The sequence below is a fragment of the Astatotilapia calliptera genome, chromosome 6 (genome assembly GCF_964374335.1).
Source record: "Astatotilapia calliptera chromosome 6, fAstCal68.1, whole genome shotgun sequence".
Classification (NCBI taxonomy): domain Eukaryota; kingdom Metazoa; phylum Chordata; class Actinopteri; order Cichliformes; family Cichlidae; genus Astatotilapia; species Astatotilapia calliptera.
Window position 1 is genome coordinate 11,349,094 of NC_137427.1, and position 27,582 is coordinate 11,376,675.

The 27,582-nt window shown below is 40.1% G+C and overlaps 3 protein-coding genes and 1 long non-coding RNA gene across 5 annotated transcripts; 3 read left to right on the plus strand and 1 right to left on the minus strand.

The window, feature by feature from the left end:
• Nucleotides 1-57: 57 nt before the first annotated feature.
• Nucleotides 58-2,518, plus strand: ndufb7 (NADH:ubiquinone oxidoreductase subunit B7). Its single transcript, XM_026170275.2, has 3 exons — nt 58-351; nt 1,704-1,872; nt 2,356-2,518. The coding sequence occupies exons 1-3, from the start codon at nt 240-242 to the stop codon at nt 2,441-2,443; spliced, it is 369 nt and encodes a 122-aa protein (XP_026026060.1). The 5' UTR covers nt 58-239; the 3' UTR covers nt 2,444-2,518.
• Nucleotides 2,519-2,694: 176 nt separating this feature from the next.
• Nucleotides 2,695-18,668, minus strand: tecrb (trans-2,3-enoyl-CoA reductase b). Of its 2 annotated transcripts, XM_026170272.2 has the most exons (12): nt 18,564-18,668; nt 14,651-14,701; nt 9,452-9,503; nt 9,289-9,333; nt 9,074-9,177; nt 5,982-6,097; nt 5,214-5,319; nt 4,980-5,052; nt 4,824-4,867; nt 4,672-4,729; nt 4,144-4,232; nt 2,695-3,327 (listed from the first exon to the last, which is right to left on the minus strand). In XM_026170272.2, the coding sequence occupies exons 1-12, from the start codon at nt 18,576-18,578 to the stop codon at nt 3,154-3,156; spliced, it is 927 nt and encodes a 308-aa protein (XP_026026057.1). In that variant the 5' UTR covers nt 18,579-18,668; the 3' UTR covers nt 2,695-3,153. The 2 variants fall into 2 exon arrangements, with proteins under 2 accessions (XP_026026057.1, XP_026026056.1); XM_026170271.2 differs by lacking the exon at nt 18,564-18,668 and having other exon boundaries at nt 14,651-14,905.
• Nucleotides 16,308-19,073, plus strand: LOC145429206 (uncharacterized). Its single transcript, XR_013909427.1, has 2 exons — nt 16,308-16,428; nt 17,753-19,073. It is a non-coding gene; the product is annotated as an uncharacterized LOC145429206 (long non-coding RNA).
• Nucleotides 19,074-21,724: 2,651 nt separating this feature from the next.
• Nucleotides 21,725-25,168, plus strand: dnajb1b (DnaJ heat shock protein family (Hsp40) member B1b). The gene is made up of 3 exons (XM_026170273.2): nt 21,725-22,134; nt 23,581-24,179; nt 24,333-25,168. Exons 1-3 carry the CDS (start codon nt 21,924-21,926, stop codon nt 24,564-24,566), a joined length of 1,044 nt encoding a protein of 347 aa, XP_026026058.1. The 5' UTR covers nt 21,725-21,923; the 3' UTR covers nt 24,567-25,168.
• Nucleotides 25,169-27,582: the final 2,414 nt, after the last annotated feature.

Genomic DNA, 27,582 nt, shown 5'->3' on the forward strand with positions numbered 1-27,582 from the left:
ACGAGAAAGGTGAATTGGAGTGCAGTGACGGGGTAACAAGCGGAACCTTTCTCATTTGTCTTGTTTCCCGACTGGCTCGGCTCGGCTGTTTTTTTCCGGTGACAGCCGGAAGTGGTAGCAGGAGGCTTGTGGAGGTGACCGAATGGCTGATAGCAGAATAATTCTGTAAAGATTTCGTTAGCGCCAAAGAAAAGCGACCAGAATTTGTTGATTTCAACAGTGTACGTTTACTCGGTGTCATGGGAGCCCACCTGGTCAGAAGATATGTCACCGAGACGGACACCGAACCCGACCCGGCGAAGAAATTCGAGTTCGACCCGCAGTTCGGCTTTGCAGAAAGGAAGGAGAGAGGTTGGTCTGCAGCTAGCAGCTCGGCGTCTTTTACAGCTGCATTATGTATTTATTTTTTTTATTAATTGAGACTGGAATTGATTTATTAGCAGCTAGTTTGGCCTGTCAAGTGTTAGCTTACGTTAGCTTTGCGGTAATGTGTTGGTTAGCTTACCAGCTAACTGGTTTTGTTAGTTTGTCATGAGCTGTACCAGGATTTCGGCACAGATTACTCATGAAGGGGATTCTTATCTCCGTTTCTGTCACAAGAAAGTTGTATTTTCATGGTTGCATTGCACAACTGGTTTAATCACTCACAGTTCAGATTAGGCTAGAAACTTTCTATGGACCTCTGTGCCAAGATACTTGGAGTCAGATGTACAAAAGTATACAAACAAAGTCTATACTGACAAAGTTTACTCTTCTCAAGAGTTTAGTTTGAGCATTCTCTTTCGCAACAGTTTACATAAGACCTGAGTGTTCATCAAACTACAATTAGACATCCTGTCTAGAAATGGAGGAAATTCTCGATTCTCATGATGAATGGGCGTCACAAAAGCAACTTCAAAATGCCTACCTCTGACTTGCTTAACCTATATTTATGTATCCACTGTAATAAAAGTGACAGAAGCCAGTGCAACATTGCAGAAGTCCTCTAGGAAGCTCCTCAATACTACTTTGGGGAGATGAGGCAAAGCTATCTAAAATACACAGAGAGATCCTTGGTCGCAAAAAATGATTTTTCCCAGGATACTATATTTAGCAGAGGTACATATTCATATAGCAACAACAATCATTTTAAAGAACGTTTTAATGCAGTGTAAAGAATCTGTACAGAGAACCCCAATTATCCAGCAGGCCACTTTTGGCAAACACTTAGCGACGGTGGGAAAAATAACTCATTTTTACTAGGAAGAGACTTCCAGTAGAACCAGGTCCTTGGAAGAACTTCTGTCTCCAATCGCCACATGGGGGGTGAGGGGAAAGGGTAGAGAATAAGAATGAATTTCCTGTTTGAAAAACAGTTCTGACCTCGACCCAGCTGGCACGTTTTTGTGCGATATTGAAAGGGCTGTAAAGTTAAATCACCCCAGAAACTTTGATAAAATCAAACCATTTTGTGCAAGCAATGGTTTGAAAAGTGTCAGAAGCAACTACTTTTGTGATTAACTTTTACTGCTTTCTCAATATCTTCAATCAAGACATGAAAATGTTTGGTGATATTAGTTTAGCCATATTGTGTTTATCCATAATTGTGACTAAGAATAAGGTCAGACCAATTACTTTTTATTGCAAGCTTCTATATCATATTCTATTTAGCACATCAGGGTGTTTTACTTGGTAATAATTCAAAATTTGTGTCCCTTTGTCAGAGATGATTGCGACACAGGAGCAGATGAACTTGGCCCAGTTGCCTGTGGAGCAGAGGGACTACTGTGCCCATTACCTCCTGAAACTCATGAAGTGCAAGAGGGACAACTGGCCCAACTTCTTAGCCTGCAAGCATGAGAGACACGACTGGGACTACTGCGAGCACCAGGAGTAAGTGCTTACAGTTGTATAGACATTGTTGTTAGTGCTGCAATTTAAAACAATAAATAATAATCAAACTTAAAAATAAAACTTAAAAAAACCCCCATATATATAAAGTGAAAACTGAGGTCTGCTCCTATGAGTAGATCTTTATATATGGTAGATTCACTTTTTTAAAACTATTGATATTGAGGAAGCATGTATTACTGTCAGATGTAAATAAATCTTAGCCACACATGATTCATATCTAAAATACTTATGAAGTCTATGAAAACAATCTGGTCATGCGGAGTCTAAAAAACACAAGGTCCATTTAGCTTTCCTTTAACCTCCTAAGAGCCGAACTCTTTCATGGCATGCATTTTTAATTTCTCTTTTTACTATTTGGGCTGAGCAGAGCAACTAGTTTTCTTCTTCGAGTATCAAAGCAACACAAAACCCCAGATTTCATCAATAAACTTCACCCTGATGCTTGTGTGTTTCTGCCTGCAGCTATGTGATGCGTATGAAAGAGTACGAGAGGGAGAGGAGGCTCCAGCTGAGGAAGAAGAGAATTGAGGCTCAGGCTCAAGCGGCATAATCAGTTCATCCTCTGATTCTACTTCTTTGTATATACCTGCTACTGTTCACATTAAACAATATTGTTTAAGCTCTACATCCAGCATCTTATTACCGAAAATACAAACTGATGTTATAAAAGACAACTCAGCCTATTCAGATGAACCATTTCACCATAAAATGATTTTGATTTATTTGATCATTACTGTTTTAAAAGGTAATTTTCAAGTAGTGTAGATGTCATGAATTAACCTGAAATGACACAACCACATGTTGGTTTACTTTTTTAATAAATTACATCAGACATTAACAAATTAAGTTCTGTCACGGTTTCAGATTTAGATTTATGGAAATAAAAACTGAGAACTCTATGCTGAATATCACCAGGTGCAAATTCAACCCCTAAACAACAGTACTGGATGAAAAAAAAGGAACTGGTGTCATATATACACTGGTTAGTTTAAGGGTGAAAACTGCTCTGGGAAAGCAAACATACATCAAAACTCAATTTACCAATAAGGGTTTGTCTGTCTTCAATAAAAAATTTTTAGAGCAATACTAGTGTTTTACATTCTCACACAAAACAAAAGGGGACAGATTACAGGAAGGGAAAACAAAGGTTGAACATCATGGGGGGGGGAAAAAAACAGGCTCCTTTTTCCCAGTGTAGGTTTTAAAGCAAGGAAAAGGGGAGGGTTTGATTCCTACAAACAGGCAGTGCTGACTAGTCCTCTACAGGATGAAAGGCAGGATGGGCGAGCGGAGAGGAGGGTAGTCTCGGAACTCCTTCAGGTAGCTGCGGTGCTTCCCCTTTGCCCAAACGGTCATCTGGATGAAGCCCACCAAAGTAAAGAAGGCCACTGGCAGACACTGGGTCATGAGGGTGAAACCAAGCCAGGAGCCCAACTGCAGGAGGAAGGAGAAGGATGTGAGACAAACTTTCCTTTTCCCCTTATCTGGTTCCTTTGTCACTACACTCCTACAGAGACGGTTGTCAACAGTGAGCTGTACACTGAGTTTTCAGATTTTTATGAATCCATATACATGTGATGGAAATGACTTTTTTTCCACTAAAGATTAATGAGGTAACTACACAATGGATTTACTTTACAGTCAGATTAAAATCTGGTGGGATGAACAGATTTTTCCCCCCCACCACCAATCATTGACCTAACTTCCAGACTTCAGAATCCAATCACTAGATTGTCAAACAGAGCTCCAACAATCCAACTACAAGTCCAAAAATTCTGCTGTAAGACATCAAAGGTCCTGGGTCCATAACCTGACCGATGAACAACGTATAGTTCTCTCAAGGAGAAAAGCCAGTTATGCGATAAAGATGTACTAATGCCACCAGAGGGCAGCAAACTCTTTGATTAATGCAGCAGCTGAACCCTTCAGACTTGCTCCCCCCCTTGAGAAGAAGGAAAAAAGGCTGTTAACAACAAAAGGGTCCGGAGTTGAATTAAAGCACAAGGAAAGCAAAGGGGGGGAAAGATTAAATCTGCAGTTTCAATCCATATTTTCCCCCAGACCTATACTGGCTCACCCCATAGTTTAACAAACTGAACATACTTCAATACAAGTGAGACACTACAATTTATATATTCAAGTGAGAGAACATTCAGCTGCATGGTTAAAGCATCAATGACCCTCTTAAAACTGATTTGTTACTACAGTGGACAGAAAACCTTTAGCCACCAAAGTCATTAAACCTGTTACCTCATAGGTGTAGTTGGGACAGGAGACCAGCAGAAAGATCCAGGTGAAGGGGTTCTTGGTTGGATAGGGAATCTTCCTGGTCTTAGAGCCTGGATTTAGGGTGGGTGAATGAAAATTCAAAATATTTTCAATCCATGCAGTCATCTTTAGTTTTATTATTTGCTGACAGAATAATGTTTTGTTTAAAACTACTGAGACTGCAGAGAGACCACAATTTTATTTTTCAGTCAGATTTGGACTATGAAAATAGCACGCGCGCACACACACACGAAACCAGGGTTCTATATGAAGTTTCTATATGAAGTTTTTATTTTACATTGAAAATGTCTAATGTCACATATTATACTTCATTATAACTTATCAACATCTTGAGGAAGTCACTTTTTGTTCATAGTCATAGGTGTAGTTTGAGTTTTTGTCATTTTCTATTAGGAAATATTAAAATCATAATACTCTTCAAATATTATTTCTAGAAAGAGAAGAAAAGGTATGGAGATATTGATGTACAGATTTGACAGGTGTGTTTACCTGGTGGACGAAGGTTCCGAAGAGCAATGTGGATGGAGAAGTTGCCGATCTGACAGAACTGGAAAAAGAAACCATGTCACTCCTAACGTGTTAAATCAAAACAAAACAAAAAAAGTGTTTTAAAAAAAATCTAATCGTAGAAATGTTCTTACCAAGAATATGATGAGGGCAATTCTTATCTGTTGCTCCCCATAAACTGCAAGAGAGGCAATCAATGTAATCAGCAAAGGGGGAAAAAAAGAGTTACAATGACACACTGGCACGTGTGAGCGTTGATTGTAAGAAATTGTAGCTGCATGCATACTCACTGGGTGGCGTATATAGCGGGTGGTTGATGTAATAAGCCATCCATGCTGCAAAGCCCCAGTAGTAGGTACAGTTCTAAAACAGAATGTGACAGAAGCATTGTCAGCCCAACATTTTCAGTCAGAAAATGAAACACTTTTCATCTTGTACCGTACTTAAACCAGATCTTCAAAACACATATTTGTATGCGGTAAGGTAACATGGATGAATGTAAATGATATGCATTTCTAAATCACCTTGAAGATGTTGCGTAACGGCATTGTTCCATGAGAGAAGCGATGGACAAACAGCGTCTCCAGGAGTCTCTTAACGTAGTGGAAAGAGTGACACATACAGGCAAGACTGGAAAAATATAGGCACTTGATTAGCCTTATTAAATTTTTTTTTTTAAATAACTTAAAAAATATTGGCGGCTGCTAGTATTTTTTAAGCCTTGCTGCCTCCCCGGCAGGGTGACAACAATAACCCATCAGCCTTTTTAAAATAAATAAAAAAATAAAATAGGTGTCCTTCATTAAGTTGCAAACAAAGCAATGCTTCTTTTAGTTTAGATTATTTAATGCAACTTTCTTTTGACTGCTTACGGCAGGTTTCTGGGGTTCTGTCAGACTACAGACTAGTTCACATTTAATAAAATCCATTTATAAACCGATGAACACAGTTTGTAGTCTACATCTAAAATTCTGGCAGGTCATTAGTTTGATCCTAAATGTGCAATGTTCACACTATACGACCACATTTGACACCACTGAGCTAAAATAAGGCAAATACAAACACTGATAAGCAGACATTAAAGTATTTGATATACAATTAGGGATAAAACTCATCAGAAGTGTTTACAACACTAAGCTTACAATGTTGTTTACTACAGCTAAAGCTTTATATTTAGGTGACAGGCACAAGAGTGTTATCTTCTATTTGAGCTGTTGAGATGGTCACAAAAGAGGACAAGCAGGCTCTGTTTGACTACCTAAGTGTTCTGAAAGTGTGTTTGAGACACTCACTGTACAACCCAGTGTTTACTGGTGGTAAAGTCATATTTGGGTGGGTAGATGAAGGGAACCCTGAAGTAGAACAACAGATAGATGACCAGTGGACCGGTGTACTCTGTTAGGAAAACCTGGAAAAACAAAAAAAAAACAAAGGAACAAGAAAGATTAGTCAGAACTTTGGAGACTCAAACAATGAACATACACTCTCAGTTATTTTAACCTTGGTCATACAGTGGGGCAAAAAAGTATTTAGTCAGCCACCGATTGTGCAAGTTCCCCCACCTAAAATGATGACAGAGGTCAGTAATTTGCACCAGAGGTACACTTCAACTGTGAGAGACAGAATGTGAAAAAAAAAAAATCCATGAATCCACATGGTAGGATTTGTAAAGAATTTATTCGTAAACCAGGGTGGAAAATAAGTACCGTAATTGTCGGGCTATAAGCCGCTACTTTTTGCACAAGCTTTGAACCCTGCGGCTTTTAGTCAGGTGCGGCTTTTCTATAGATTGTCCATGATTTTTGTGATATCGTAAGACGATTTGTTTTGTTTGTTCCGCTGTTGTACGGCACTACGTTGCCTGGCGGAAGGATCGGGGTTCAAGAGTGGTATGTTGGTCACATGTCCATCCGCCAGGCAACATAGTGCCGTACAAGTAGCGCGAAAAACAAACTTCAAAGTAGCGCTACGCGTTCAGCGGGAGTCGTGGATGACGAGCGGCGATAAACTTGCGAAAAGCAAGTTGTGCTCAACTCCACCGGTGGATTCTGACAGCGTGGAAAAGTGTGAAAACATCCACGATCACCAACGGATTTCGAAGGGCTGGACTGCTGCATGATGAAGAGGAGGACACCGCCACGGCCCTTCAGAGGGTGTTCGACTCCGACACTGACAATGACAATGAGGATTTCTTTGGTTTTGAAAGTGACAACGAAGGAAAGAAGCTGAGAGTGGATGACGAAGCCATCCTGAGCCTGTTCGTATCCGACACTGGAGAAGAGGACTTTGGTGGTTTTAGTGCGCAGGAAGATGGTGGTGAATGACTGACTTTTCTTCTTGTTAAAGCCGTGTCACTGCACCTGAGCCTAAAAGGTAGTCCGAATCTATTTTTCTGGTGTGCTGTAGGTTATTGTTATGTAATACATTTGTTACTCATTTATGAAGCACAGCACATGTGCAAATATGTACCCATAACTTGTTTTTCAAAATATTAATAAAAGGGGTGTGTCTCCAAACAGCCATCTCTTTCCTGACAATTCCCTTTGTGCATATTCTCTTACATATGATGAGTCAACATTGAAACACCTGCGGCTTTTGGTCAGGTGCGGCTAATGTATGTACAAAACAGGATTTTCCCCTGATTTTAGCTTGTGCGGCTAATATTCAGGTGCGCTTTGTAGTCCGGGAAATACGGTATTTGGTCAATAACAAAAATACAACTCAATACTTTGTAACATAACCTTTGTTGGCAATAACAGAGGTCAAACGTTTACTATAGGTCTTTACCAGGTTTGCACACACAGTAGCTGGTATTTTGGCCCATTCCTCCATGCAGATCTTCTCGAGAGCAGTGATGTTTTGGGGCTGTCGCCGAGCAACACGGACTTTCAACTCCCGCCACAGATTTTCTATGGGGTTGAGGTCTGGAGACTGGCTAGGCCACTCCAGGACTTTCAAATGCTTCTTACGGAGCCACTCCTTTGTTGCCCGGGCGGTGTGTTTTGGATCATTGTCATGTTGGAAGACCCAGCCTCGTTTCATCTTCAAAGTTCTCACTGATGGAAGGAGGTTTTGGCTCAAAATCTCACGATACACGGCCCCATTCATTCTGTCCTTAACACGGATCAGTCGTCCTGTCCCCTTGGCAGAAAAACAGCCCCATAGCATGATGTTTCCACCCCCATGCTTCACAGTAGGTATGGTGTTCTTGGGATGCAACTCAGTATTCTTCTTCCTCCAAACACGACGAGTTGAGTTTATACCAAAAAGTTCTACTTTGGTTTCATCTGACCACATGACATTCTCCCAATCCTCTGCTGTATCATCCATGTGCTCTCTGGCAAACTTCAGACGGGCCTGGACATGCACTGGCTTCAGCAGCAGAACACGTCTGGCACTGCGGGATTTGATTCCCTGCCGTTGTAGTGTGTTACTGATGGTGACCTTTGTTACTTTGGTCCCAGCTCTCTGCAGGTCATTCACCAGGTCCCCCCGTGTGGTTCTGGGATCTTTGCTCACCGTTCTCATGATCATTTTGACCCCACGGGATGAGATCCTGCGTGGAGCCCCAGATCGAGGGAGATTATCAGTGGTCTTGTATGTCTTCCATTTTCTGATGATTGCTCCCACAGTTGATTTTTTCACACCAAGCTGCTTGCCTATTGTAGATTCACTCTTCCCAGTCTGGTGCAGGTCTACAATACTTTTCCTGGTGTCCTTCGAAAGCTCTTTGGTCTTGGCCATGGCGGAGTTTGGAGTCTGACTGTTTGAGGCTGTGGACAGGTGTCTTTTATACAGATGATGGGTTCAAACAGGTGCCATTCATACAGGTAACGAGTGGGGGACAGAAAAGCTTCTTACAGAAGACGTTACAGGTCTGTGAGAGCCAGAGATTTTCCTTGTTTGAGGTGACCAAATACTTATTTTCCACCCTAATTTACGAATAAATTCTTTACAAATCCTACCATGTGCATTCATGGATTTTTTTTTCACATTCTGTCTCTCACAGTTGAAGTGTACCTCTGGTGCAAATTACTGACCTCTGTCATCATTTTAGATGGGGGAACTTGCACAATCGGTGGCTGACTAAATACTTTTTTGCCCCACTGTAAATTATTTTCCATCTGCTTGTCCTGCATCTCCCTGCAGAGTCAAAACAACCTTCACTGTCAAAGTCGACTTCTGTGTAGCAAATTAACCTCAAAGTTAGGTCTAAACGTCTGACCCACAAACACACACTCAATTTCTACACACAGGGAAAACTCTATATAGCTCTGCTTGATCCCACTTGCACTGATGTATCTGGGCTTGACAGGGCTGTTGGACCCATTCATGGCAGCACAATATGTTCCTGTCTTTGGAGCTGTCTTTGTGTTGTACTCACTGTGACCCAGCTGATCTGAGCTCCCAGGTCTCTGAAATAGAAGGTGGCTGTAGTCCCTACAGGAAGATGCTGCAGAACGTCCTCGTCCTTCAGAGACTTCCCCTCTGAAAAACACACGTTACTTAATATGAGATTTAAAATGTATTTAAAATAAATAAATTATAAAAATAAATGATTTAAAGTCAGAAGGAAAACATTGATTTAAGTGGACCTACTTGGGTCGAGGCGAATGGACTGTCGGGCTGGGTACCACTGAGGATCTGAAACAAACAAAACCAGATCTTCTTAAGACTGTTTTGATGTATTTATCTAGGCTACGTTAGAAGATTTCCTTGATCTTGACTTAGATTTATGAGGCTGCAGACAGATGGCACTCACGGCTTTTGTGGAACATAGACTTGATCTCCCCGATGGTGGCATTTGGCTCAACCTACAAATAACATCACAATAAATAAGTGCAGGGACGTTTACATACAAAGGAACAGATAATAACCCTGTTTTCCATTCATGATGGTGATTAGGGGTAAATTTAGCTTTGACTGTGTGCGCACACCCCATGGATGTGAGCTATTTAACAGCTGGTATTAGGGTTTCAAAGAAACTTGGCACAGAGACACACAGCCAAAGTACACAACCTCATGCCAGGCTGCCAGCAATGGCTCAACAACCCCCCAATATAAAAAAGGAATGACGACGAAACAGAAACACGAAGAGCGCACAAAGGTAAATATGGACATGAACAGTTGTTACAGGACAACAAACAGTGAAACCCTGGGGAATTAGCTTGAATCTTGTTGTTTAAAGTAATAATCACTGTCACAATTATTTGAACAAGGGGTTTTATCTGTTTAAGCTAAGGAGGCATGCATTCAAACAAAACGAACAACCAAAACAAAACTACAGTCTGCTTTTAGCAGGTTGACAGTGTGGTGAGTTCTGCTAATCTTAGGGCACATACTAACTTCTAATGTTATCTGTGATATGATTTATTTGGAGCAATGTACAATTAGGCAGAAATGAATTTAACATCTTTGTGTCATCTGACTCCAAGCATACTGCCATTATAAAATCTGGCACAGATACAGTGGTCCCTCGCGGTTCACCTTTCGCGGCCTCGTGGACTTTTTTGGTGCAATTATGCCTGTTTTTCTTTCTTTCTTTTTTTGTGCATTGTGTTCTCCGCCCTGATTGGCTGTAAACCATTGTCAATCAATCTCGTGCTGTGTCTCCTGCACAGTGTAGATTGCATTCAGCTTGTCAAATTTACATAAATCTTCAATCGCGAGCAGTGTGACTCTGAGGTGCTGTACTGTATGTAAGTTTTCTCCCTAACAAACAACAATGTCCACGAAACGTTTTGCACCGTCAGGTGCCTTTGGTTTCATTCTATGATACAAAGGTTTGAACTTTGAGAGTGTTTAAACAAGAGAGAAAAGTGTGACAATATTCATGCCTGTCTGAGAAAAGTGTATACTGAGGGGTTTTACAGCCTTAAAACATCTATAATAACTGTAATAAATAAAGTTGGCTACTTTATCTCCCGTGATAAACGAGGGGCCACTGTATACATTTCTACATGACAAAAGTGTCATATTGTTATTCCAACAACGCCATACATTTGATATTCTGGATATCTATAATTGAGCCATTTGTAAATATTAGAGCTATTTTGACATTTTTTAACTTTATAATATATTGTCTTATTTAATTTAGTTCAGTCTGTTACTGTTCTTATGGTCTTAGAGCAACTGTAACAACATATTTTCCTTGGGAATTAAGTATTTGATTCTGATCCTGTTCCACTTACTAGTGCCCATAAAACTGAGACAAGCCGGGGCAAGTCTGACCGCGAGAGCTGTGCGTCAGCCTGATTTATTTACCTTAAAAGGGAGGTACTTCAACCTCCTCTAACAAACAAAACATACAAGAAAACTGTTTCTGCTGAAAATGGAAACAACAAACTTCTCTCACCAGTTAAGGTGAAAACACCATCAAGTACAACCAGGCTATGGAGGAGGAGATGGCAGCAACTGGTGGTCAGTGATCTTAATGTAAACAAATGACCCAAAGAATTGCTGGAGCACTCGCTAACTGCGCTGAATATGACAGGAAGAGCAAGCAGATTGAAAATGAAGGTTTTAAGCATCTTGTTAAAAAACTCAACCCAAGCTTCAACTTCTTGGTACAAAATATTTTTTTGTGTTTTACTATTTGACAATATTTTAACCACAATAAGGTTAATTTAAAGACAGTTGTTTTATACTTCAACTTAAAATTTCCAGGGAAAACACTACCTAAGCTAAATTTGTGCTTACATTTGGTTTATAATATGTCACTGGATATACTGCTGGGTCACTACTATTGTACTATAACGCTGCTGCGGGCACCTTTTTCAGTAGTCGCTCTTTGAATTAGGTACGGTCTCATAAACAGCAGTAGCTCATAAAAAAAGGAAAATGTCTTTCATTTACTTTAACTTGCTAAAATGCTGCTGTTTGCAAGCTGTGAGTATCAATAACACAACCCTCGATGAACCTGCGTTTCTTTCCATCTGGGAACCAGGGACCTTTTTTGCACATTGGGTGATTGTGAGAACCACTACACTAAGTTAAGACTAAAATGCCATTACAGTTTCTTAGCCAGGCCAGCACTTTTCAGTGTAGACAGTTTAGCAATGGTAAGCCATCTCTGCAATTGTCTTTAAAAAAGGATGGGAACTATTTTTTAAGCTTTAAATCAAACTTGCATTGTCTTGCTGATTGCTTATTTCAGTGCTCACAAGGAGTGTAAGGAGATACTGCTTTACATTCTGTCATCATCTGCCTGTTGAAGTGTCGCTCCCTCGTCTTGGCTTTCAAAGATCGTGTGACAAATCAGTAGTAGACTGAGCAGGTCTGCTGCTGTAATTGACTTGGCTTCTGTTCATGTCCCCCCGAAGACTACATGCCATTTTCAGCAGGATGACATCACTATGGTTGAATTAGATGGACCAACCACCTCTCTGGACTCCCACTCTTTCTGCAGGCCTCATTTAGTATGAAGTCAGTCAGTCATATACACACACTGAGCCAGACATAATACAGAACTTGATTTTTATTTATTTATTTTTTTAAATGTGTCACACAGCTTGTCAGTTTAGCTCCGGTAGCCTACTTTGGAGGACCAAGCCTCTCTCCCAAAGGGCCTTCTGTCCAGATTCCAAATCTATATCTGTCACATCTGTCGAGCTGCCTCCAAAGAGGTGATAAGATTGATGATGTTATCACCATAGAAACTCTGCTAAGCTGACAACAGAGTATAATCCCATAAGGATACAACCTTATACTCTGCGGTCCTGAGGAGTAGCCTTCAATAAGCAGAGTCTGCCGTGGCTGATCACACCGTGAATTTGACTAATGCAACTCTACACTCACCGGACTCACAACAGCAATACACTAAACAGTTCTAATGCAAGAGCAATAACCTGCAGGCTGAGCACTAACAATTTAAATCTGTCAAACATTACAATAACATAAGCACAGGGGGAGTAGAAATAACTGTAAATATGCCTGATAAAGTTGGCTTAAACATCCTTTCAAAGTAAATATGGCTAATGCAGTGCTGATACCCACTTAGTCCCAACTGTAAACACAACTGAAGTCCATCAGTCAACACATTGGTCAAATGTAACAGCGGTGCAAATGGTTTGTTATATTGCAGAAAAAGGGCACACATTTCAAAATTAAAAAGAAATTTAAAACTGATGTTAAATGTCAATGAATGTAAAGTCTAAAGCAATCTTGTACTAATTCTGCTTCTGTTGTGATAGATTTTATAGCTACTAAAGCTGTTAGAGTTAAACTGATGCAATCAACAGACTATTGTTCATATTTTTTGTCTTAATATCTTATGTATCTTCAAACAGGTTCAATCACATTTTGGAATAAACAGCACAAACGCAGAAATATTTGCATTTTTCAAAGACTGTAGGAGTGGTTAAATAGGGCCAAACCTGAATCTCATACATATACGCACACTTTATATATATGATCAATATAATTGTCATGATTAATACCACTGACCAGACAGTGACAAACAAGAAGTAAATCTGAAAAACTACCTATGTGCTGCAATACTGTAGTAGCTGCTCAATTTAAGGTGCATTTCTATAGTAGAAATCATTCTTTTGCTCTTATGCTGCAGTCACACTGTGGAAAACAGTGGTTAGAGACAACAGCTCCACCAAAATTACTGCAACGTGTGCAAAACTGACTCCAGGTCTGTGAACACCCACAGTTTGTAGCATTCTTTAAAGTTTCTTTGGTGTGCAAAGACAGCAAAAAAATAGCAATAAGATCGATTTAGTTTGCTATTGAAAGGACTTGTGTTGTCAATTATACACAATCTGTTCGTTATAAAGTAGCAAAGATTGCAATGTGTTGCTGTCTGCATACATTGATAATCATATTAGCTACCTTCAGCCAGAAGCACATAGATTTGAAACAGAAATTCCTCAACAGATAGTGAAATTGTTGCTGCAGGACCCAGAATAACCAGAATACAACCAGTTGGCAACCAGTTGAATCAAGTCTCTCACTGCAAAGTGGTGAGTTGCAGTTGAGTTACGGTCATCGACTCAGACTGATTCCGAATGATTGTAACATGCTGAAAGACTCTCTGTGTCTAGAAATTACACGGCTACTTGCAAACCATTGCCAATATGCAAAACAAACAGCTGTTAGTCTGAGTTGGGCTGTGACTGTTTGGAGACAGGATGCCTCCCACCAGGTGTCCTGTAACCTCAAAAGTGCCCAAATGTTGAGGGTGTTGCATGTTGAACTTCTGAGCAACCAGCTGTTCGTCACACCTACTTGTGATTGTTCACAATCACCAGGCAACCACTCAAGTGTGGTTCTGGTCATATTTTATAAAGTGTCATAGTGCAACATGGGAATGCCTTGAAAGTGTCTAGCAATATTTAATCATACATTATCAACATATTTCACTGCACATAAGCGCATGCATGTCTGAGGCCATGCACAACTGTGATTGCATTTATATTGTAATGCCCAGTGCTTTAAGTGAACCATCTGTCCGACCACTCCAAAATAATAAGTGTGGGATAAATACAGGCTACAGATGTAACACAAGACTGCATTAGGCTGCAGTTGTTACTCTTATTTTGTACATGTCTTCTTGTATGTGCGTCAATAACCTCTACCATATCCAGATAAATAAAACCAGTAGTGCTGTGCTGTATGTATGAAAGGCACTTCTGTGTGTGCACCATTTACAGACAGCAGCACTCAAAGGCTGTGCACACCCACTGACAGACAGTGGGGACTACAGCTATAGCAGCTTTTCCATGTTCTAGAAAACACCTGACTTACATAAAAAGACCATTCTACTGAAGTATAAGGAGAGAAATATTGGGTCTGTTGGACTGAGCATAGAAGCAATGATTACATGTGCACAAGCAGTTTTTAAAAAGATCAGGTATCAAAGTAAGTTAGGTGTGAAAGTAAAATTAAAGTTGCATAAATATTTAAGAAAAAAAAGGTTCCACAAATGTGTAAAAAAAGAGGACTGACGTCTTACCTTGTCCAGGAAGCAGAGCTTGTCCTTGGTCTTGGCGTCCAGAATCTCCACCTCAAAGAAAACAACAGCCTTTTTAGTTTTTTTGGCAGGTTTGCGTTTACTCTGGGCTTGGACCGGCAGCGGGGCCGGCACTACTGCCCCGTTAGCCACCCTTTTGTTGCCTGTGGCCTCTAATGCTAGGGCATCCATGTCCACAGTTCTTCTCCTGCTCTCGGTTTATTCCCGTCTTCCCCTCAGTTCTCTCGTCACTCTCCACCTCTCAAATGTTTATCTCAGATGCGGGCTAAGCTGGAGAAGAGAGAGGAGGCTCTCAGCTGTGGAAATAAATCTGTCTCTCCCTCTACCTCTGCCATTCTTTTACTCTCCCTCCCTCCCTGTCTGCACCCCACTCATTCCTTCACTTCTGTTGTGCCACTTTAACTCCCAGGCGACCCCTGCAGCACAAACATATGCCGCCTGTGTGTGTGTGTGTGTGTGCGCATATGTAGGAATGCCCAGTATTCCCCAGCTGTCACCTGTGTTTATCATTAAAGAAACTTCAGGAGCTGAGAGCAACAGCTTCCTTTCAGAGCTGCAGTGACTTGCATTTGAAATATAACTCGTTTCTAAAAACAGACGCCTGATGACCACTGACACTTCTCAACTCCCAGCTAAGTAGGATGATGAAGAAGAGGTAGAGTGACAACACCCCTTTCTAGTTAGACCCCCCAGTCTTCATCTACCCAGCTAAATATAAAACACCTCCTGCTAAGTCCACATAACCTGACCTCTCCCTACAGACCCCACAGCCATCTGTGTCTATTTTGTGATGTCACGCTCTTACTGTTAACCATACTATGCTGACATTCAATCAGCTCCTAACTTCAACCCCCATGTCCATCACTGTGACACCAGTTTAAGGTTTCACTATCACAGCCTACAGGAGTTTTACAGTATGAAACCAAACTGAACAGCCAAACGTCTCAGTCACATACGTCTACAGTCGCCTATTTCTGCCACCTCAGGGTGATAATTCCCCCCCCCCAAAGTCTGAGGGCTTAGTCAGGGTATTCCCCTTGGCAAACTTCGCCATTCCATTACCTAAGAACGAAGACTTGGGATACAATTTCAAAAAATGAATGAAAGACATGCAGTCACAAGTGGCAGCAGGATCAGATACGAACTTGGATTTGGATGTGTAAATGCAGACCATCTTATGTAGCTAATTACCCGTATGTCCACTACATGTATCCAAACATCAGATTTAAACAGGGGCTAAATTTGAATGTTATTCTGGTTAAAAAAAAAAAAAAAGGGGGGGGGGGTGGGGGGGGAATAAATAAAAAATAACTTCGTGTCGCTCATAATTTACTATTCAAGTTTTAAATGTCAGAATTGTGAACACTTGTTCACCTTCACACTGCTTTGATTAAATGTACAAGACTCAGATGACGCATTGACCATTGTTTGTCATTTTTGCAAGGCAGCCTGTCTGATTAAATGAAGTGATTTAATTAGTTTATTATTGTCCTGAAAAAGGTAGTCACATAGATTGGGAAGGGGAAAAAAAACGAGGCAGACACATGACAATGCTGCCGAGACTTTGGGAAAAATAATCCTATCTCAGTTTCTGTGTCAGGCATACCCTCCGCCTGAGCACCTCCCCCTGTCTCATCTATCTATATAAAAGCTCTGGCAGTGACTGTGCTGCTAATACACTCTGGGGTGAGAGTGGGAAACAGGGAGCACCAAGCTTAAGTGGACTTTCATAATGACTACACAGAACCTATTTATTCAAGGTAAGAGATCATTTTAAAATATTTTTCACCAATCAAAGTAGAAACATTTTGGCTTTGTATGCATTTCTAGATACTCATTACATGTTGATGACTGTGAAGTTGCTCTCTGGTGCTATCTTGTGTAAATGCATTAAAACAGAGATTAAACAGTTAAAACCAAAAAGTCACACTAATGTTTTGGAAGAATCATGAGCTATAACACCTGCAGCCTAATTTATTTTTATCTTCATAGGTAACTCTCTGAGGAGGCAGTTAACTAAAATATATACATATATATATAAAAGTAGGACAATAACATCAGAACAGACTGAATTTAGGATTTCGTGTTATCCAGTTAACTTCAGACTAAACCTGATTTTTAGGACTACAAAGGTGGTTCATTTCTTACTGGGCTACATCGCCATAGTAACTTATGCTATGAATCTAACCTGCTACAGAGAAGGCCATGTGCCAGAATATTTTATTTTATACTGGTTGATCTCTAGAGTAAAATGTCAATCATATATATTTAATCTCTGTAATATTCTGGATATTTGTAATTGAGCTATTCATATATATGTTAGACTCATGTCTTATATTTTGTAATATATTGTATTATTTCATTTAGTTCAGTCTGTCACTGTTCTTATTGTCTTGGAGCAACTGGAACCACATAATTTCCTTAAGGATTAATAAAGTATTCTGAGTCATATTTTTATATTACAGTTCTATCTGTAAAAAGCAGCCTTTCTGATGGCCGTACACTTGTGAATGTTTGTAATTTATCTGCCAATGCTACCACTTTTGTGTGAACGCGCAGGGGGAACCTGAGTATTAGCTAGTTAATAATCTGCTTCATGTGACTGCTTATCCTGACTAAGTGAATCTAGATAACAGAAAGACAGCCTGGGTATGTTGAATTCACTTCATCGTACAGAACCCAGGATGTGGTGGACTGATTTTAGCTCAAGTCAAGTTAGTCAAGATGACAGAGCGCTCTGAATCCAGTTTAGCTGTTTGGTTTCCAAAAGAGAAAGAACCACAGATATGATGTTAATTAAAGTTTAACATATGCAACATAAGGGCTGCATGCCCTAGTGTGGTGTAGACAGATTGTAAGCATGGAAAAAAGCCCTTACAGTGCAAATAAAGTTGATGCAGTGTGAAGAAGACGAAATTGTTCAATTAAACCAATGTTTAATAAATGATTTAGTTTTATACAATTTAAAAGCATACAAGTATGCATTTTACTTCAGACATAATCTAATGGAGTTTGTTCTTAGATATTTTTAAAAATCTTTTTCGGTCTTTTTTTTCCTCATTTAAATTCTAATCCTGCCAACAGGTCTCAAAAGCGACACCTGTCAACGGAGAAAGGGGCAGCCAGAGCAGTTACTGGGTGGATTGGTTTCTGTCAGACTGCTTCAGATCCTGTCTGATGGGTTTTTTTGTGCTCATGAAACGGTTAACATCTGGAGAAACGTAAGGTGCTTGCACAAGTAAAACGGCTGTTTGAAACAGGAAGCTTTTCACGTTTGCGATAAAGCAGTAAAGAGGCCCTTATGCACATTTTTCCTTCTTAATATACAAATATCTAATTAATTTCACTCATTCCACCTCATTTAAAATGTATTTTTATTATTATTTTTTAAACCCACAGTTATACTACAGGGGTTAATTTAGAAGTGCTGAGATTGCGCACTTGACCGTTCACCTGCATTGGGTAAGAATAAGATAAGAAGCGCCATGAGTCACTCCGGCCAGAGATGGCGATGATGCCGAGCATTATCCTACCTACACCCAGTTATCAGTCTTCAGCTAACAGAGAAGTAGCCTACACTTTACAATGAGAACTTATCAAACGCTCAGCGTAAGTATAATTAATCATATCAGCGGGTGTTGTTTGTGTTTCGGATACAGGATTTGCCAATTAAACCGCGACTTTAACGACAACAGGCCACAGCACCTCGTTCATATAGGGCACAGTATATGAGAGGCGGCGATGCAGCAGCGTGCTATTTTCACTGCTCACGTTTAAAGCTTTTAATTTGAACCTCTTTTCGCTGATTTGGAGAATTGTCTGAGAACTTGTGGGATTATTTAATTAATTCATTTGTAGCCACACTGACGGGTAAAGTTTCATAGATACTACTTACCTCGTAGTGCTTCATCTTGGCAGTTTGCACCCCTTCCTTAGTATCCCAGATGAGTGACAGGAGACCGTCCAATCAGCGTAGTAATACACAACTGCTGAGGCACAGAGCCGTGTACCATAGGTCAGCACTGCGATCGCGCCGCAGCCAATCAGCTCCCGCATCAATTGCGCGTACACGCCCGGCTTATCAAGGATGTAGCCAATGGGACTTGAGCATTGGGAGCGGTCGCGTCTACGCCGATATTGTTGGATTTTTTTGTAGTCTAAAGGGCAGCTCTCTCAAGTGAACAAGAGATTGTAGAAAACGGTTTTTCCCTGCAGTCACCCGTTTTCAATTATCTAGTACTTTTTATGTTTAATTGCTTTTACTTTGGATATTTTTTGACTGGAACTACATCATTTAAACTTTAAACGTTTGCTTAGTCTTTGGGTCATCTAATCTAGCTAATGGGTCATCTTATCCCTGTAAATTAAGTGTTGTATTAATAAAGTTTGATTTTTTTAAATTACATGTCATGTGTCACTTCAATGTCTCAAATTTAATGCATTAGTGCATTTGTATGTTTTTGTTTGTCACATTACTGGTGGACTCTTTTGTCACTCCATTTCCTCTTTCAGAATCACTTTTCAACCACTCAACATTTGACCAATGGACAGCATCCTCCAAGTCGAGCAACATGCAGTTGGGATTTGTGCTTAACGCATGGTAGTGCAATTGTGTCAGTTTGCCACTGTGCATAGGTAAATACACATTATTTACCTATGTAACTTATGTTTACCTATACCTATTCACCTAGTTTTCAATAGGTGTAAAAGTGCTTCTGTGCAAGCCTCCAAAATTCTTCTGCATGCTGCTCAACATGGATGATACTGAGGGTTGGTAATAAGCAAAGGGAATGACAGCAAACCCCCCCAAAAAGGTTTAGGATTAGGTTAACTGGTGATTCTAAACTAGCCAAATCTATGAGTGTGAATGGTTGTCTCTCTCTACTCAGTGTGGTGTGTTGTTAATCTTACAATAGGCTGGCAACCTGTTCAGGGTGTACCCTGCCTCTCGTCCTATGAGAAAAAAAAATGGAGACTGCTACAGTGATTTGGGTGAGTCTTTCTGTTACCACCCTTTCAGTTTGTACTGGCAGCAGCACTCGCCTGGAAAACAGGTTTTCCTTCACATGACGAAGAAGTTTATCTTACAAATTGGAATATATTACTTTTATACAACCCAGTGCTGTCTTGCACAACAGCAAATGAAACTGAGGAAACCCACAGAGTGCAGACAGGAGTCTAGTGATACTTGTAATTAAAAAAAAAAAGATTTAGTCACGTTTTGATAAAACATAGTGAATTATATATATAGTATGGTAATGAGGAGCTATGTTACCATAAACTCCGCTGTTGCTCCAGTGCATCGTTATTTTAACTTATTAAAGTCTCTGAAACTCAAGAGAGATGGAGGCCCGTTTTACCAAAGAATATCACAGCATTTGGTGTTTTGATGATGGTGTCTGTATTAATTTGTAGTGAACCTTTCCTCAGGCAGAGGTTCTCAAACTGTGGGTTGGTTACCCACTGATAGACAAAAATGTTCACTCAATATGGTAGATTTCTATTGAGTACATAAGAAAACTTGAGTTTGTTGATGCTATTGTGGGTTCTGTACTTAAGTCAGATTTAGCTTGGATCCTTTTTTAAAATAAGTGATTAATAATAATAATAATAATAATAATGAAAAGGTGGTCTTAGCAGTGGCAGCAAATCATTACATTTATGTATTATCTAGCTTCAACATTTAAATCAGTTTGTGTAAAACAGAGATTTAAAAAAATGCAGTTTAAAGAGATAAAAAAGTGGGCTTCCAGATGTGGCTACATGGTAGAATACAGCCAAGTCACAGTAACATGGCAGTTACTGTATCTCTTTCACATGTTTCTTGTCTGCTTTCCTCTGATTGAGGTAACAGGTCTAAAAAAGGCTGATCCCTCCTGATGGCACAGTGTTATTGTTACATCTTCCTGTTCACCACCAGTCAGTAAGCAGTGGATTTATTTGTCTTAAATCTGGGCCGCACCCAAGCGTGAAAGTTCCTGCCAGCAGTTCACTCAGCTTCAGATTGCATTTGGTGTGCCAAGCCAATAATCCCACGGGACATGTAGGAATGGATTTTTTCTAATGTTTGAAATATTTTAGAGTAATCAAGAGTGGTCTTGTGATCTTGTTTTGCATCAAAATAAACCTAAAGTTATGTTTATCAAGACAGCGAGGGCCGTCAAACATACCAGAAACAACTTAGTCATGGCTTTGCAGAATCTGGGGTGTGAAAATTGGAGAAAAGCCCTGAAATAAAGTTTTTCAACGAAATGGTATTCTCTGTAAAGTTACGTATTGCCAGCATTGCTACACAAGAACAAAAATGTATGGACATAAAGTACTATGCTCTTTACTTACAAATACTCTACATATAAAAATTTTATGCTTTTACGTCATTTATTTATTTGTACGGTGCTTTCTGAAACACACAGTTTGTAAAAAACAAAACTCCATATTAAAGGTAAGTATATATGTTCAAGCATACAGACACAAAGTCAAATAGACGTTCTTATGTTCTAATTCTAACATACACACTTGAATGCACACATCAGATGTAAACTATGGCCAAAAATAATAGGAGAAGGATTCAGAAAAGGCTGACCTATAAAAAAGGGTTTTCAGCAGTGCCTTGAAACAGACCACTGATTCAGTTGCCCTGACAGGGTGAGAAAGGCTTCTCCAAAGTTTAGGCACTCCAACCTCAAATGAGTGATCACCTCTGGTTTTAAAATAAGATTGTTGAAGGAGACCCTGATCAGATGATCTGAGAGGCCATTTGGTGTTATAAAGCATACATACATACATACATATACATACACGAGTCTGACCATATGGGGCTTTATATGTCATTAATATAATTTTAAATAAAAACAAATTCTGCTTAATTAGCAGAAAATGTTTTCAGTAGGTTGTTCTGGAGTACTTACTGGAGTACTGATCTGGCCCTTTTGAAAGCAAATTGGGCTGTGTGTGGCCCGTAAACTAAAATGTTTGACACTCTTGGATCAGGCATGAAACGTAGGTTGAGAAATATGTCCGACACCACATGAAGGCATCATGGCGTGACGTCCCGCTGGGCGTGTCCCTGGCGCAGCGTCACCGAGGAGATTGTTCAGGCTGGTTATGGAAAACTCTGGAAGTTTCCACACTGTTTATAAAGAAAATATGCGGGGCTGAGCGGATCGAGTTGAGTCAGGATTGAGGACGTGCGGCAGAAGTTCATCACCAGCAATTTACCAACAGCTACAACAGGTTAGACCACTGGTTGGTCAAAATGGGTAAAGACTACTATGAGATTTTGGGGATTAAGAAAGGAGCATCGGAGGACGACATCAAGAAAGCTTATCGTAAGCAGGCTCTGCGTTATCATCCTGACAAAAACAAGTCACCGGGAGCCGAGGAGAAATTCAAGGAGATTGCTGAAGCTTACGACGTTTTGAGCGACCCTAAGAAAAAAGATATATACGACCGTTTTGGCGAAGAAGGTAAGTTTTCTAAATCATGCAATATTGCGGGGCCAATAATCGTCAAGGCGCCGTCAGAATAACGTTTAACACAGTTGGAGCTACGAGCTGTCAACAAGGCTGGGTGGAAACAACAGTTCTGAACATGTGTAGACTAAACTGGGATAATCCTGTGTGTCATGGCGCTGTCCTGGCTCTCCTGTCCTCCGACCTTCAGTCAGTGGCTTGTCTCTGAGCCAGGACAGGAGAGCTGGTCTGCTGACGGCAATACTCGCATTGCATGTTTCTGCAAGAACTTGATGAAGTACGTAGAGAAGCTGGAGGGTTCTGCATCTGACGGGACAGGAAAGGGGCGGGGGGTTCAGCTTTTAGGCCCTAACGATGACTAGCTAACCTCGGTGTTGATATTTTTAGTTCACAAAAACCTGAAATGGTGGAAACTTCTACTTAAGTATTAGCACAGAGCTTTTAACATTACAACAAGCCAAAGTATAAAGCATAAAATGCTTATAGTTTAAAGTCTTCAAAGTCAACAACAAAGTAAAGATTTAAAATAAATGGATATCAATGTAAAAAATGTACATCTAAAGTATAGTGAAGTGGAAGCATAACCTTCAAGTGCTTCAGCGTTGTCCTCGTTGTACTAAGCTGCAGTCCACCATTGCTCCTATTCATGCTGTTAGACAATGATGGACATTGTGAGATTAACAGTACTCTAGCGCAAGGGTATTGGTAGAGGGGGGCAGTGCCACTCCATGCACCCAACTGGACATATCCCAGCTACTCTCATGGAATACTTAAGTTACTCCTAGTAAAGCCTGGTAAAATTGTGAAAAATCACCTACCCAGTGCACTCATGCAGTGGAAACCTCAGTTATCCCCAGTGATCACAGCATTACACAAGCATTCGTGTTGTGTTTCTTCACATTCTTCTTGGTACCTCCTGAACTGAGAGCATTTCCAAATAAGGATGCTGACAAGTAATATTTTGGCACACAGTTAAACAGCAGCTGCTGTATAACTTTGGTTATACAGCAGCGGTTTGTGCCACTTTTTTTTGGGGGGGGGGGCTATTAATTCTAACATGACAAATGTGTTTTAGCCCTGTTTCCTGGCTGATTTTAGTGTTATGCTAGTTTCACATCTGCTTTTGTACTTTAAAGGGTGTTTGCAAAATCAAAGCACAAAATAACTTTGTTCATACTATTGTTTAAATGAAAAAACATGATAAAATTCTCTTTATACCAGCATTCACGTGAACCTCATTAGTGTATGGGATATTTTAAAATCATTACTAATAAAAATCTAAAATTAGTAATTTGCATTAAATAAGTTGCACAAAAGTAAGATAATGATGACTAACAACTGTTTCTTACAAGAATAAAAAAAACAAACAAACAAACTTACTGCAGTGTGCCAAACCCAAACTGAATCCTTTTAATCTGATTGTTTCTACTATGCTTCCAGGACTGAAAGGCGGAGGCCCTACTGGTGGTGGTGGTGGTGGTCCTGGCACCTTCAGCTACACCTTCCAGGGTGACCCCCATGCCATCTTTGCAGAGTTCTTCGGTGGACGTAACCCATTTGAACAGTTCTTTGGCGGGCGGAATGGAGGCATGGATGAGGAAATGGACACTGATGAGCCATTTGCCCGCTTTGGGATGGGTGGCGGCGGAATGGGGGGAATGGGTGGGTTCCCTCGCTCCTTCAGCTCTGGTATGGGCGGTCACACTAGTGTGGTAAAGAAGCAGCAGGATCCTCCTGTAGTTCACGATCTCCGGGTGACCTTGGAGGAAGTGTTGTCAGGTTGCACCAAAAAAATGAAAATCTCACGGAAAAGGCTGAACCCTGATGGCCGAACATTAAGGAAAGAAGAGAAAATCCTAGAGGTGCAAATAAAGAAAGGCTGGAAAGAGGGCACTAAAATTACGTTTCCTAAAGAGGGAGACGAGACTCCTACAAACATTCCAGCTGACATTGCATTTGTGTTGAAAGACAAGCCACATCCAGTGTTCAAACGTGACGGCTCTGACATCATTTACACCGCTAAGATCTCACTCAGAGATGTAAGTAAGAGTACATATAACTTTAAAAATACATTTTCAATGTTTTTTTTTTTTGTTTTTTTTTTAATCAATTTAAATGTTAACTAAATGACATATGAAGTTAACTGGAATTCCTAATGTTTTTCTTCTTTATCTTATCTTCTGATTCTCCAGGCTTTGTGTGGCTGTACAGTCAATGCACCCACAGTAGATGGCAGAACAGTCACTGTGTCATCAACAGATATTGTGCATCCGGGGATGAAGCGACGAATTAGTGGAGAAGGGCTACCTTATCCCAAACGACCTGATCGTCGGGGAGACCTAATAGTAGAGTATGAGGTCAGGTTCCCAGAGCGGCTCACTCAGAGCGCGCGGGACACAATTGCTCAGGTCCTTCCTCGATCTTAAAAAAGACAATCATACCAACAAAACAAAAACAAAGCTGCCAATATAAATGTTTTCAAACATCACGTGGTTACTCGTGGCGGTTAAACTCACTCCAGCCAATATAGGACAAACTGATGAGTCAGATCATCCTCGGTCTACTTGATCATCTGTAGTGTCAGAACCACCTTTTGGAACACGCTTACCTGAATGGGTGAAGCAATTCACATACTAGAATGTAAATATATGACCGATACTGTGTGGTGTTTGATTTACTGAATATTATATTTTGATGACACTGAGTGTATATAAAATTCATGTGCACTATTCTGCGGGAGCTCTTGTTCATTCTAAAAGTCTCATTAAGAAGTTTTTATTTTTTTGTAAGAAATTGCAACAGGAACGTTTCCATTGCAATGTTTACATAGTTAGTATAGAGGTCTTATAACATTTCTAATGATAGATAAAAAGATTCCTTTTCTGAGAGACTTGCTTCTTGACATCAAGAGATTTTATGTGTGTTTGAATGAGTGGTGTTGCAGTTGATGCTGTAAGGAGTGACATTTAAATCACAAGTGTTGTGCTATCTTTGGACAATAAAGACATTAAAATTGTTTAATGTTAAAGAGAGTAGTCTTACTGTTTTTGTTTGTTTGGTTTTTTTATTGCTCTGTGAGTATTTCAAAATAATGTCTGCTATTCTACAGAGATGAAAGGAACACTATGAGGGGAACTGTCCGAGTCTCCTACATTCACTAAGTGCGATGTCACTTTTGACTAACAAGGTTTAAATTCAAAGTCTTGTCTGCTGCCGCTATAAATATGCATACCGGTACTTAATTCTATAATTTAATCTCTTTGAAATTTTGCCTTTGTAAACCACCACAGTTAAGTTTAAATCAAACAGCATATAACTAAAGTGCCGACTATAAGATACATCTCAAGGGGTTTAACCATTGTATTAACATTGTATTAATGGGCGTGCAACTTTTTTTTTTCTTTAATAAATATTTCCCCAGTTTTAGAGGTTCAAAAGTAACTGGATTGTTGGCTGATAGGTTCCATGGTCTGAGTCCTGTTCTCTTGTTACTTTTATGACAAATTAAGCAGATTAAAGATCTGGAATTAATTCTAGGTTTTGAGCTTGTATATGATAACTTTCACTTGAACTCTAAATATGAGGTCTAAAAAATATTGATAAAAGCTTTGAAAGCCACTATTAATCTGAATCCAGAGAAAACCTAGCACATTTTCCATTTTAATCATTTTAAGATGATTTTTTTTTTTTGTAATACTAGGATGGAAATCAAGTCCACAAACAATGTCAAGAACCCAAAGGTTTGTTTACACCATTGTGGTTCCCAACTCAACTGGGATAGGCTCATGTGATTGACTTGCTTTTGAAGAATACCATTTCTGTCACGGCTGCACAGCAGTCGTGTGGTGAATTGAGTAAAGGATCCAAGATGCAGGCACTGACTGGGGTGCGAGTGAATATTTATTTGCAGAGGTGATAAGGGGACAAAAACAGGAGGAGCAGAGCGGGGAGTAAACCAACCTAAACTGGGGAAAACTAAAGAACTCAACTTAAACCAAACACGCACAGGGGGAGGAACAAAATACACAATGAAAGATGGCGGAGAGACGCAGACTAAACACCAGGTTACACAGAATGATGCAGACGGACACGGAGTTAAACAGACGACGCGACAGAGAGCACAGGAAAACACAGGGCTTAAATACACGGGGAGTAATCAGGGAATGGGCCACAGGAGGGAGACACAGCTGGGAGCAATAAGGCTAACGAGACAGGGGAGAGGTAAAACTGAACACACTGACATGAGACATGAACTTTCAGAATAAAACAGGAAACTAACAGACACAGAGAATCAGACAGGACACTGAACATGACAGGCAGACTCATGAGCAGACACAATAACACCATGGACAGACAGAGGGAACACAGAGAAGTGGGAGCAGGCAGGCAAAGAACAGAAACCTAACAAATGGCAAAATCACAACAGAATACACACTCGGAATGAACAAAAGCATAAGGAAACACAAAACACTGAGTCCTCAGACTCAGGACCATGACAATTTCTTTGCTTTAAGAAATTTTTGGGTTTCTTTTACAGTATGTTTTTTATCAGTTTGCAATGTGACTCACGACCTGATCAGTTTTGCAGCATTTGGCTGAATCTGAGTAGAGTATAGCTCTGTACACATCAAGATTCAACTTCTAACAGAACCGATCATGCACAGATCAGATCACAACATTATGCATCATAATTGAACAGTCTTTGGAGAAGGCATTTGACAGTGTGGACCAGGGACGATTCTAGGATCAGAGCTTTGGGGGTGCTGAGCACCCGGAGAGCTGCCCAGCCAGGCAAGATAAACCTGTCTCTGTCAGTCCCTGCATCCTTAAATGTTGTCCCGAGTTCTGTCTGACTGTCACTTTGGTGCATTTAAACCCCTGTTCCTCCCTGTCCTCATCGCCTGTTGTCTTCGTCTCCGTTATCAGTCATCATAATTTTACCATCTCTGTGCAAGTCTGCAAATTTCTTTATTAATATAAGATTCCTAAATTCATCAAGTCTCTCTGTGCCTGGGTCCTCGTTAGGGATGGGTATTGATAAGATTTTAACGATTCCGATTCCATTTTCGATTCTGTTTAACGATTCGATTCTTTATCGATTCTCTTATCGATTCTTTTTTTTTTTTTTAAAAAGGAGAACACTAAGGTCGATTAGCTCAGAGCTTTGTTTTATATCTTCTCTTTGAACAAGATAGAAATTTAGGAGTAACATGGCCTTACAAACCCAACAGTGAGATCTTGAGAGATCCAGCCTACGGCTCTTCAATGGGGTGTCACAGGGTCCCCAGGAAAAAAAATTGTAAATGTAAAATAATAAAATAAATATTCTTGTGAGACATATCACATATTGACGGGGTCGGGTTATGTTAAAAAGTATAAATTGTTATACTTTGTTCATTGGTTCAAAGGTACCCCACACTTCTTTTTTTGTTTGCTTGTTTG

What these genes read in the sequence shown, in the direction of transcription:
- ndufb7 (XM_026170275.2), top strand. Translation starts at nt 240, where the DNA reads ATGGGAGCCCACCTGGTCAGAAGATATGTCACCGAGACGGACACCGAA. An exon ending in TGCAGAAAGGAAGGAGAGAG is followed by an intron (nt 352 to 1,703) that starts GTTGGTCTGCAG and finishes TCCCTTTGTCAG; the next exon opens with AGATGATTGCGACACAGGAG. An exon ending in GACTACTGCGAGCACCAGGA is followed by an intron (nt 1,873 to 2,355) that starts GTAAGTGCTTAC and finishes TTCTGCCTGCAG; the next exon opens with CTATGTGATGCGTATGAAAG.
- tecrb (XM_026170271.2), bottom strand. Translation starts at nt 14,839, where the DNA reads ATGGATGCCCTAGCATTAGAGGCCACAGGCAACAAAAGGGTGGCTAAC. An exon ending in GTCCATTCGCCTCGACCCAA is followed by an intron (nt 9,178 to 9,288) that starts GTAGGTCCACTT and finishes TGTGTTTTTCAG; the next exon opens with AGGGGAAGTCTCTGAAGGAC. An exon ending in CTCAGATCAGCTGGGTCACA is followed by an intron (nt 6,098 to 9,073) that starts GTGAGTACAACA and finishes TTGTTTTTCCAG; the next exon opens with GTTTTCCTAACAGAGTACAC.
- dnajb1b (XM_026170273.2), top strand. Translation starts at nt 21,924, where the DNA reads ATGGGTAAAGACTACTATGAGATTTTGGGGATTAAGAAAGGAGCATCG. An exon ending in CGACCGTTTTGGCGAAGAAG is followed by an intron (nt 22,135 to 23,580) that starts GTAAGTTTTCTA and finishes CTATGCTTCCAG; the next exon opens with GACTGAAAGGCGGAGGCCCT. An exon ending in CTAAGATCTCACTCAGAGAT is followed by an intron (nt 24,180 to 24,332) that starts GTAAGTAAGAGT and finishes CTGATTCTCCAG; the next exon opens with GCTTTGTGTGGCTGTACAGT.